At 53.7% G+C, this 12388-nt stretch overlaps 2 protein-coding genes across 2 annotated transcripts in view; one reads left to right on the top strand and one right to left on the bottom strand.

Moving 5' to 3' along the window:
• DNAH9 (dynein axonemal heavy chain 9) overlaps positions 1–12388 on the bottom strand; it is a 346411-nt gene that overhangs the window by 144066 nt on the left and 189957 nt on the right. The gene's annotated exons all lie outside the window — the stretch shown is intronic.
• Positions 58–11454, top strand: LOC309566870 (integrase/recombinase xerD homolog; the record flags this gene model as incomplete). Its single annotated transcript, XM_082272218.1, has 2 exons — positions 58–69; positions 10726–11454. 2 exons carry the CDS (start codon positions 58–60, stop codon positions 11452–11454), a joined length of 741 nt encoding a protein of 246 aa, XP_082128344.1.

Genomic DNA, 12388 nt, shown 5'->3' on the forward strand with positions numbered 1-12388 from the left:
ATTTAGGCATCTAGATGTGGCAAAGATGAGTTGCTGAAGTTCTAACTGAGCATCATAATGGTGAAAAAGGTAGATTTACCGCCCCGAGCCCTCCCTTTTTTTTTTTAGCCTGTGAGAGCCTCTGGCTCTAGTCACATGGCTAAAAAAAAAGCCCCATTGAACTCCATGCGTCCGGCGCCCTGCATGTAGATTAGGGGGCCAGACTCATGGATAGGGGGGGGCGGCGCCCCCAATACACCAGCCGCCACTGACTACAAGAGATGGTCAGAGACTGAAGGCATGCTACAGAAGATGGTTAGAGACTATGATCACGCGACAAGAAATGGTCAGAGACTGCAGACATGCTAGAGGAGATGGTCAGCGACTATAGACATGTAAGAGGAGACTGTCAGAGACTACAGGAGATTGTCAGAGGTTGTATGTATACTACAAGAGAGGGTCAGAGACTGCAGGCATGCTACAGGAGATGGTCAGAAACTGCAGACGTGTTAAGAGTAGATGGTCAGAGACTATGGGCATGTTAGAGGAGATGATAAGAGACTACAGGCATACTACAGGAGATGGTAAGAGACTACGGGCATGCTACAAGAAACCGTCAGAGACTACAGACAAGTTAGAGGAGATATTTAGAGACTTTGGGCAGACAGAGATTTGAGGAGACGATCAGAGACTATAGGCATTCTACATGGGACACTCAGAGACTGCAGGTATACTACAAAAGAGATGGTCAGAGACTGCAGCCATGCTACAGGAGATGGTCAGAAACTGCAGACGTGTTAGAGTAGATGGTCAGAGACTATGGGCATATTAGAGGACATGATAAGAGACTACAGGCATACTACAGGAGATGGCCAGAGACTGCAGACATGCTACAGGAGATGGCCAGAGACTGCAGGCATGCTGCAATAAATGGTCAGAGACTGCAGAAATGCTAGAGGAGATAGAGACTATGGGCATGTTAGCAGAGATGGTCAAAGACTACTGGCATACTACATGAGATGCTCAGGGACTACAGGTATACTACAAGAGGCCAGAGACTGCAGACATGCTACAGGAGATAGTCAGAGACTGCAGACATGTTAGAGATGGTCAGAGACTGCAGACATGTTAGAGGAGACGGTCAGAGACTAGGGGCATATTACAAGAGATGGTCAGAGACTGCAGGCATGCTACAAGAAATGGCCAGAGATTGCAGACATGTTAGAGGAGATTGTAAGAGACTGCCGACATGTTAGAGGAGATGGTCAGAGACTGCCGACATGTTAGAGGAGATGATCAGAGACTGCCGACATGTTAGAGGAGATGGTCAGAGACTGCAGACATGTTAGAGGAGACGGTCAGAGACTAGGGGCATATTACAAGAGATGGTCAGAGATTGCAGATATACTACAAGAAATGGCCAGAGACTGCAGGCATACTAGAGCATATGGTTTGAGACTGCAGGCATACCACAGGAGCTGGTCAGAGACTGCAGACATACTGCAGGAAATAGTCGGAGACTGCTAACATTCTAATTGCTGGAGACTGGAAACATATTCAGGAGACTGGAGCCACCTTACAGGAAACTCTTGAGATTTCTGCTATTACGAAGTAATAAAGAAAACGCAGATCACTGTATGCAGGGCCCCAAAGGCTGAGCAAAAAGTGCCAAAGGAGCACATGTGGCCCCCGAGCAGCAGGTTGTACACCAGGTCTTTAAACCATTGAGGGAACTTTCCGCTGTTCTTGCAGATTAATTTGCTGTCTGCTGGATTTCAGACAGAGCGTTAACAAACCCCGCGCGTCCAAAAACTCAATTACCCAGCGAAAGAAGGGCTGTACATTATTGGTGGAACGTTGTCTCCTTGGTCTCGGGATGAGCCGTGCTGTTGATTTAGTGGGTTTGCACATCATTGTTTATAGAGCTGATTACCAACAGATTGCAGCCTGCTCCCCCCCCCATCTGCGATCAGCTGTCTCGGAGGCCGCCGTCGCCATCGCGCTACCTTGCTGTAATAATGTCTCACGCAGGAGCTTGGCGGTGGCTGCAAGGCCTGACACGGTTCTCCTTGTCAAAACAGGTTGACAGCTCCCTTCATTACAAATAGGCCTATGCTAATTGTCTCATTACCACACCGGCTAAAAGCAGAGCCTCAATTAGCGTTGCTAATGAAGAATGAGATGAGAGTGTCCCTGCCTTGCGAGATGTGAATATGCATAAAACTGACAACTTGCAAAAAAACGCTGAAAAACAAGCGTACCCTGGATTGCAAAAGGTACCACGTCACCGGATGGGATGGGGTGGCTATGGGAACAAGTAGATGGGTTAGACTTAAATTATTATAACCCTGAATAAAACAAGGCCAACCATTGACATGTCCACCATGGCCTTCTGCAGCCTCTGTGGCCAAACAGACGCCAATCCTGCAGGGGAGCAGCGACTTATTCAGATTCTCTATCACACATGTGTCAAACACAAGGCCCACGGGCCGAATCCGGCCCTCCAGGCCATTTCATGTGGCCCTCGCACCTCTCCTGCAGCTGCAGGAGAGCTCCAGCCCTGCTCTGGTCCTCCTCTAGACCCTGTACTTTTTGCTTTCCATGTCTACGGCTTCTTCCCAGCAGCAGCATAAGATAAGGGGTGATATAAGGGAGGGTTTCAACTTCTGATGGTGGAGAGGCTCTTGACATCTTATGTAAGGGTAGGGGCAGTGGTGTATTTAGGTTTGGTGCTGCCCTAGGCCTGAATAAACTTGTGCAGCCCCTAATTTAAATATAACCCACCTCTTCCTGTAAAGGCCACACCCCTTCCTGTTTATGATCCGCCCTGACACCTGTAAACCACAGACCACAACCAGTCTATCAGTGCCCATCAGTCCAGCCTCATCAGTTCCCATAAGTTCAGACACTGCAATCGCTCGATTTATTCTCCCTGGAGAAGAGACGTCTGAGGGGGGACATGATCGCAATTTATAAATATCTTAATGGGGATCTCAGCTTAGAAAAAAAGCTGTTTATTCAAAGGAATTGCATGAGGACTCGAGGACATACAATGCGATTAGAGGAGAAGCGTTTTAACCTCAGGCAACGAGGAGGATTTTTTACTGTTAGGGCTACAAGATTGTGGAATTCTCTACCACAAGAGGTGGTTTCTGCGGGAAGTATGGTGGCTTTCAAAAGACTCTTAGACTTATATCTCAAGGATCAGGACATTAAGGGCTATGTTAGATGATTACAGCCACACACACCTACACAGGTTGAACTGGATGGACTATTGTCTTTATTCAACCTCACCTACTATGTAACTATGTAAAATCAGTGCAGCATATCAGTGCAGCTTATCAGTGGCGACAAATGCAGCCTGATCAGTGGCCAATAGTGCAGCCTATCAGTGCATCATATCAGTGCAGCTTATCAGTGCCCATCAGTGCAGCCTCATCAGTGGCCATCAGTGAAGCCTATTAGTGCCCATCAGTACTGGCAGGTAGCAGTGTGACCGCTTTATGGGGGTGCTAGACTGATTTGCCCCATAGGACTGGCACTATACTAAAAGTGTAGCGCAAGCCGGTGGGGACCCTTTTTGTGTGAGAGCCAGGAGGAGGCTGTTTTTTTTTCCATGTGGGGTGCAGCTTTTTTGCTGCCCCCCTGCAAAGTGCTGGCCTAGGCCAAGATACAGCACTGGGTAGGGGATGCTCTGGACATCTAGTCTTAGAGATACAACCAGCCCTTGTGAGGGCAATCATAATTCTGATGCGGCCCGCAAATAAATCGAGTTTTACACCCCTGCTCTATCACATACGGCTAATAAGCCTCTTTCATGATCATTTCAGACATCTGTTCTCTATTCTCTCCTTCCTCCTCTCTGCTTTATAATAGCCGCCTCGTTGCCCAGGAAGCCTATGGAGCTGCGGGGCTCTGGATCAACAGTCTCTTTCAAAATTTCCTCCCCTCCTGTAATGTGAAGCAGTAATCACCAAAAGCAACATGTGCTGGTGGAGCGACGCTTGGCAATGGCCAATCAGGAGCTGGCAGCATGTAGAGTACATCATGTTTAGTGGCTGCATCTCCACATTGGATGAGAAGGGGGGATTTTTGACAAAGGATACAGCTTGGCTCACCACCCCTCCAACAATCTTCCAGCAAATTGAGTTGGCTTTTACAAAGCAGAAATGACAATGCCATAATGGCAGCTCCCGGCGGCCATGTGTCTCCTCTAAGTGCAGCTAGCGGCACGGTCCTAGGAACTCCAGATCAGTTTGATGAACAAAGGCGCGCTCATCAAAGCGGAGATTATTGATCTTTGTTAGTCATACTGGCAGGTAAAGGCTACGTTCACCAGCTGTACTGACACCGGCATACTTTATATGAAAACAATTGTTTGAAACCAAGAGAAGAAAGAGCTGCTAAAGGGAGAGTGTGTATACAATATATACACTGCTCAAACAAATTAAAAGGAACGCTAGCATCAAGTCAATTAAACTCCTGGGATATTGATTTGGCCAGTTAGGTAGCAGAGGGGGGTTATTAATCAGTTTCAGCTGCTTTGGTGTTAATGAAATTTTATAAAAGGTACACTAGATGGGCAACAATGAGACCACCTCCAAAACAGGAATGGTTTTACAGGTGGAGGCCACTGACATTTTGCTTCCCTACTCATCTTTTCTGATGTTTCACTAGTTTTGGCTAGGGTCAGTGTCACCACTGGTAGCCAGTGGCGGAGCCAGAGGGCTAGCTGGGGTGGCAATTGCCACCCCAGACGAAGTCCTTGCCACCCCTGTTGCCACCCCGCTCGCTGAAAACATTACACTCATTAGCTGAACGATAGAGCGTGGGTGCCTGCAGCTAGTTCTCCTGACTGATCGGTGAGTAGCAGCGGTGCCGTGAGCAGCTGCACAGCTAACCAATCACACGTGCCTGCACACCTGATTGGTTCGCTGTGCCGCTACTCACTACGTGATTGGTTCGCTGTGCTGCGCTCACCGCTCAGTCAAGAGAACTAGCTGCGGGCCGGGCAGACTGAAAATGTGGGATGGATGTGTCAGGCTGTGTTCTTCTTCTTCTACCTTAGGCAAGTCTCTCTGGTCTCTGCATTGAAAGGGACACGGCATGCTAGTCACTACATTGATGGGGGGGTACGCTGGTCACTACATTGATGGGGGGGTACGCTGGTCACTACATTGATGGGGGGGTACGCTGGTCACTACATTGATGGATGCTGGCCTGGTCACTGCATTGATGGCAGCATGCCCCCCATCAATGTAGTGACCAGCGTACCCCCCATCAATGTAGTGACTAGCATGCCCCCCATCAATGTAGTGACCAGCGTACCCCCCCCATCAATATAGTGACCAGCATGATGCTGGTCACTACATTGATGGGGGGGGGGGGGGGGTACGCTGGTCACTACATTGATGGGGGGCATGCTGTCAATAGCCAATATCAAGGAATAATAGTGCTAAGGAAAACACTTGTGGATTTAACTAACCATTTTTTCCTTTAATTCTCTCCTAAGGGGGCGTGGCAGGGGGTGTGTCTCATGCCTACATACTTTTACAAATAGATGTCCCTCATTCCCATTTCAAAAAGTTGGGAGGTATGCTGGTAGCATGAGGAGATACCTGGACCCTATAGAGGTTGCACGGGCAGTTCCACTCCTCCAGGATGGCACATCAATACGTACCATTACCAGAAGGTTTGCTGTGTCTCCCAGTACAGTCTCAGGAACATGGAGGAAATTCCAGGAGATGTCCTCTAGCGTGCCCTGTGCTTTCTGCCCAGGACTGTGGACTAAACATCAGAAACAGACTTCATAATTAGGGGTGCCCTGAGGGCCCAACGTCCTCTAGTGGGCCCTGTGCTCCTTGCTCAGCACCGTGGAGCTCGATTGGCATCTGCCATTGAACACCAGAATTGGCAGGTCCACCACTGGTGCCCTGTGCTTTTCACAGATGAGAGCAGGTTCACCCTGAGCACATGTGACAGACATGAAAGGGTCTGGAGAAGCCGTAGAGAACGTTATGCTGCCTTTTAACATTTTTCAGCATGACCAGTTTGGTGGTGGGTCAGTGATGGTCTGGGGAGGGATATCCAAAGGATGGAGGCACAGACCTCTACAGGCTAGACAATGGCACCCTGACTGCCATTAGTTGCCTGTTGGAGGTCTTTTTGTAGGGCTCTGGCAGTGCTCATCCTGTTCCTCCTTGCACAAAGCAGCAGATACCGGTCCTGCTGATGGGTTAAGGACCTTCTATGGCCCTGTCCAGCTCTCCTAGAGTAACTGCCTGTCTCCTGGAATCTCCTCCATGCTCCTGAGACTGTTCTGGGAGACACAGCAAACCTTCTGGCAATGGTGCCATCCTGGAGGAGTTGGACTGCCTGTGCAACCTCTATAGGGTCCAGGTATCACCTCATGGTACCAGTAGTGACACTGACCCTAGACAAATGTGAAACTAGTGAAAAACAGTCAGAAAAGATGAGTAGGGAAAAAAATTTCAGTGCAAAACCATTCTTTTTTGGAGGTTGTCTCATTTTTGCCCATCTAGTGTCCCTGTTAATTTCATTAACACCAAAGCAGCTGAAACTGATTAACAACCCCCTCTGCTACTTATCTGACCAGATCAATATCCCAGGAGTTTAATTGACTTGATGCTGTACTCTGGATAAAAAGTGTTCCTTTAATTTATTTGAGCAGTATGTGTATATATATATATATATATATATATATATATATATACATATACATATACACAGTAAACCCCCCTCCATTGCGGGGGTTACGTTCCGGACCCAGCCGCGAAAAGTGAAAATCCGCTAAATAGAAAAACCCTATTAAAGCAAGGCCCGAAGCGAAAGAAAAAAAAAAAAAAAAAAAAAATAGCGCAGGGCAGACATGACCATGTGAAGAGGGGAGACAGGGCAGGTGTGAGTTAAATTAAATTGTTTTGAGTTGGGGGGTATTCAGGGATTGGTGTATCAGGTTTGGGAGGGGTTGAGGTACAGTTAGGAGGGGTGGCCCCTCAGATTGGAGGTCAGTGGAAGTTCAACGGACGAAGGAAGAAGAAGCTTGGTCACCCACCTTTTTCACTGCAGAGCATCTCACCTCAGCTTCCCTGGTCTGTGATGGCGGATTTGGACGTTTTGCTGGAGCAAATTAAGGCCGCTGCCGCGGTGAAGGGGACTGAGTGGCTCCGGTCCCAGGTCTCCACGTTGATGGGGGTTCAGGACTCTGCACAGGATTCGGAGGGGCTTGCGGTCCCGCGGGCTCGGCGGTCACGGCCGCCGGAGCGTTTTTCACCGGACCCTTCCCCTCGAGCTCAGCGTCATCCTAGGAGCCCCGACAGGGACCCTTCAGGGCCGCCGGCTAAGCGTACTCCTGCTGCGGCCGTGCGCGCCTCTGGGAGGAATCCTCTGCATGGACGGAGCTCTGGGGGTAGTGGGGGGAGGCGGCCTTCGGTCTCTCCCCGTCCCTCTCGCCGGGGTGCTACTGGACTGGCGGGCTCCCCTACTGGCGATGCTCCGGTCGGAGGGGTGCCTCGGCGTGGGAGCGGCTTCATGGCGGCCGGTGGCAGCAGTGATCGGCGGGACTCGGAGTCGGCCTCGGCTGGGCGCGGAGAGATGACGCGGCGGGGCAAGTCACGTGGCCGGGTCATCGGAAGTTCGGCTGGTTCACAGAGGTCTCCGTCGGGCGGAGCTGGAGTACGGGGGCGTGGACGCCTGTCGCTCGGCTCTGCAGATGGCGGGAGTGCGACACCTGGTGGACGGATGTCGGCGGTGCCCGGGGACGATCGTTCGGAAGGCGAAGTGTCCGGATCGGATGTGGAAGAGGATGTCGGTGGTCGGTCGGCGACGAGGGAGGCTGGATCGGCGGCTGGGGGCGCCCCCCCTGGGCAGACAGGTGAGGTCACAATTCCTTCTCTGGCTTTGTCTGATTTGCGGGGCTTGTTTGATGTGGGGGGTGGGAGTGCTGGAGGGGCTCGGGGGGTGGGGGTGTCCCGGCCAGTGGGGGCGGGGACCCCGGAAGGGGGTGATAATGGGGGTTTGAGGGGCTTCCTCCTGGGTCTACGGGACCTCTTGGGGCGTTTGCCCCCGGGGGACGGGGGCCGCTTGTCTCCAGCGGCGGCTTGGGTGCCTCCGGCGGGGGGCTCGGGCACGGAGCCGGGGGGGGCCCCGGGGCTGGCGGGGCCGTCTTCCACGGGGCTAGTTGCGGGGGGGGCTGGGGCCCCTCCCCAGGTTGTTGGCGCTCCGGCAGTGGTGGCGGTGACGGCCGGGGCGACGGGGGACAAGACCGGGACGGCGAAGGAGGGGAAGGCGGACGCTGTTCGCCTGGACGATTCAGCGAAAGGTGAGGTATATGTTTGTTTTGAGGGCCCGTTGGGGGCACATTTGAAGCAGGAAGTCCGGGAGAAGATCTGGAAGGGTGAGTACGTGGAAATCTTCACGCTGTTGCCCCTCGAGAAGTTTCACCTGGACAGGGTTAAACCGGAGGAGCGCAAGAAGGAGGACGAGGAGGCGCGACGCTATCGGCTTATCCCTCGGACCTTCGCCAATTGGCTGCAGGCCTTTGCCATTCTGGCGGGCGTCATAGGGGAAAAGGCGCCGGAAAACTGCTCGGCCCTGTTCTGCTACATGGACGCTGTAGGGGAAGCCTATCGGGTTTACGGGGGGTCGGCCTGGCTGCGGTACGACGAACAGTTCCGGCAGCGGAAGGCGGTTAGGCCGTCCTTGCGGTGGGACCACAAGGACATCAGCCTGTGGATGCGGCTCATGTCGTCTGCGAAGGCTCCGAATCAGTTTTTTCCAGGGGGGGCCGGTGGTTCTGCGACCCCGGGACAGCCGGCCGCAAAGAGGAGGGGTTTCTGCTGGCAATTTAATGAGGGTTCCTGTAAGTTCGGTGGCACATGTCGCTTCAAACATGAATGCTCCGGTTGCGGAGGTTCCCATTCCTTGGCTCGGTGTTTTAAGTCCGGAAAAGGGCGGTCCGGAGAGCCTTCGCACAAAGGGGACGACGCCGGTGAGGGTGGAAAGGCTGCGGCCTTTTCTAGATAGGTACCCCGATAGGGCGGCTGCTCGACTTCTGTGGGAGGGTTTTGCGGTGGGTTTTCGTATCCCTTGCTCTTTGGCCTCGGTGCCGCCGGTGGCGAGGAATTTGCGTTCGGCATTGCGCCACCCTTTGGTGGTGTCGGATAAGTTGCACAAGGAAGTGGCTCTCGGTCGCATGGCGGGCCCGTTCTCGGAGGTGCCGGTGCGTGACTTGGTGGTTTCGCCGTTGGGGGTGGTTCCCAAGAAGGAACCCAACAAGTTTCGCCTCATTCACCACCTCTCCTTCCCGAAGGGTGGGTCTGTGAATGACGCCATCGACCCGGAGGCCTGTACGGTGTCTTACATTTCCTTTGACGCCGCGGTGGCCTGGGTGCGACATTATGGGCGGGGGGCCTTGATGGCCAAATCGGACATTGAGGCGGCGTTCAGGTTGCTCCCGGTTCACCCGGACAGTTTTCGATTGCTGGGCTGCCGGTGGCAGGGGGCGTATTATGTGGATCGCTGCCTTCCTATGGGCTGCTCCATATCATGCGCGCTGTTTGAGACCTTCAGTTCCTTTGTGGAGTGGGTGGTTCGGGAGGTTTCCGGTGTGAATTCGGTGATCCACTATTTGGACGACTTTCTGTGTGTGGGCCCGCCCGCTTCCAACGGGTGCGCGATCCTGCTTGCCACGTTGCAGCATGTGGCCGGGAGCTTCGGCATTCCGTTGGCCCCCGACAAGACGGAAGGCCCGACCACGGTGCTCAGCTTCCTGGGCATTGTCGTGGATTCGGAGGCCATGGAGTGTCGCCTACCGGAGGATAAATTGGGGGCTTTGAGAGCTGAAATTGAAGGGGTGCTGGGTTTGCGCAAGATTCAGTTGCGCAGCTTGCAGTCGTTGCTGGGTAAATTGAATTTTGCCTGCCGCATTATGCCCATGGGCCGGGTCTTCTGCCGACGGCTGTCGGCGGCGACTTCGGGGGTGAAGTTGCCCACTCACTTCGTCAGGCTCAACAGGGAACACGGGGATGACTTGCGTCTGTGGCACGGTTTTTTGGCCACATACAATGGTAGATCCTTGTGGATGGCCGGGCCGATCAGCAACTTTGATTTGGAACTGTTTACCGATGCTGCTGGTTCGGCGGGGTACGGGGCTTTTCACCGGGGGGTGTGGAGCGCCGCCCCTTGGCCGGGGGCATGGCAGGTAGCGGGGCTGGTCAGCAACTTGGTGTTGCTGGAACTGTTCCCGGTGGTGGTGGCCCTGGAGATTTGGGGGGCGGAGTTCAGGAACCTGAAGGTTCGCCTCCATTGCGACAATCTCGGGGTGGTTCAGGTGATCAACCGCGCGTCGGCTTCGTCTCAGCCGGTGGTGCGCCTCCTCAGGTATTTGGTTTTGCGGTGTCTACGGTTGAATGTTTTCCTGTACGCTGTGCACATTCCGGGGGTTAAGAATGATATTGCTGACGCGCTGTCTCGTTTTCAGTGGGACAGGTTCCGGGAGTTGGCACCGGCAGCGGAGCAACGCGGAGTCACGTGTCCGGAGTGGCTATGGGGGATTGCCTTGGGGTCCTCGCTGGATGGATCAGGAAGTCGGTGAGCGAGTCCACGTGGTCGGCTTATTGCAAGGTATGGTTGGAGTGGCTCGAGGTGTTGCGGGTGGCATCGGTGGATCCTCTGGGTCCGGAGGTCAGGTGGGTGTTACTTTCTTTTGTCTCTGATCATTTTGAGAGGGGCGCGTCGGCTTCCGCTGTGGATCGCAAGTTGTCCGGCCTGGCCTTTCTGTTTAAATTTCTGGGTTGTCAGGATTACACGAAGGACTTCGTGGTGAGACAAGCGTTACGGGGCTATTCCAGGGCTTATCGGAGGAGGGACACTAGGCGCCCGGTGTCCTTCGCTCTTTTGCAGGACGTCTGCCGGCAATTGGGGGAGCACTGCGCCTCGAGTTACGAGGTGGTGTTGTTTAAGGCGGCCTTTTCTCTCGCTTTCTTCGGGGCTTTCCGGATTGGGGAATTGGTCAGCTCCTCCCGGACGGTGCCGGGGGGCCTATTGGGTCAGGATGTCTCTGTCGGTCGGGAGGGGGTTACTATCCTCCTTCGACGGTCCAAAACGGACCAGAGTGGCAAGGGGGTCCGTGTCCGGTTGTTCGCGGTGCCGTCTTCACCGCTGTGCCCGGTAGGGGCGGTTCGGGATTACTGGGCACTCCGCCCTTCGCGGCCCGGTTCATTTTTAATGCATGCGGACGGGTCGTCGTTATCTCGTTTTCAATTTGTATCGGTGTTCAGAAGGTGTGTGGGCTCTTTGGGTTTGGATGCCAGTAGGTTTGCATCTCATTCCTTTCGGATCGGGGCGGCCACTGAGGCTGCACGCTGGGGATTGAATGACGATGCGGTCAAACGCATTGGGCGCTGGGAGTCTAGGAGGTTCTTGTTGTACGTTCGTCCACAGCTGTTGGTGTAGGGTATGTACGGGGGGTGGTTTTGTCGCTGGGGGGGTGTGGGCCCGGCTGGTTATCTGATTATTGGTTGGTTTTCCTTTCCTTTTGTCCCCTTTTCTTGTAGGTTTGGAACCCTGCCTTGTTTGGATCGTGGGACACTCGTATGTTTTCTGGGGGGCCCGGAGAGCTGATGTGCGTCCTAATGGTAGACAACTTGGTTTTTCTCGGCACGAGGCTTGTGTCAGGTGGCTGGGGGTGCCGGGGCTTACTTGGGGCAGGGTCCTTCCCGAAGTGCATCGTTTCGCCCGGTTGGACAGGCAGCCAGATGTTTTGGTGCTGCATGCCGGGGGCAACGATTTGGGGGCCAGGTCCGCGCGGGCCTTGATCAGGGACATAAAGTTGGATTTCCTTCGGCTGCGCACGGCTTTTCCGGCGCTGCTTGTAGTTTGGTCGGATATGGTGGCCCGCACGTCCTGGCGCATGGCCAGGTCGGTCGCGCGCCTTAATAAGGCTCGGATTAAGTTGAACAAGGAAGTGGGGCGCTTTGTGTGTCGGAATGGGGGGTTGGTGGTTCGCCACCTGGAGTTGGAAGTGGACACATGGCGGTATCTGCGGGATGATGGAGTCCACCTCAATGCGGTGGGTATAGATTTATGGGCCCTGGGATTACAGGATGGGATCCAGCGAGCCTTGAGGGTTTGGAGGGGCACGCAAGGGTAAGGTGTCACCCTTGGGTGCTGGTGGCGTTTTGTTGGTCTTTGCTGGCGGGGGAGGTGAACAGTTTAGGATAAGGGTATGGTTGGGACTCATCGTTGGTATGGGTCCCTATGGTGCATTCCATTTAATGTCAGTTTAAATGGAATTCAAAATGGTGGCACTGCGGGGAGTGGTTTGTCTCCGAGCCGGTGACGCGGCTGGAGGCCTATCAGGGCACAGGTCCCGCAGTGCAGGATTTGG

The sequence above is a fragment of the Pelophylax lessonae genome, assembly GCF_965119305.1.
Source record: "Pelophylax lessonae genome assembly, chromosome: 11".
NCBI lineage: Eukaryota > Metazoa > Chordata > Amphibia > Anura > Ranidae > Pelophylax > Pelophylax lessonae.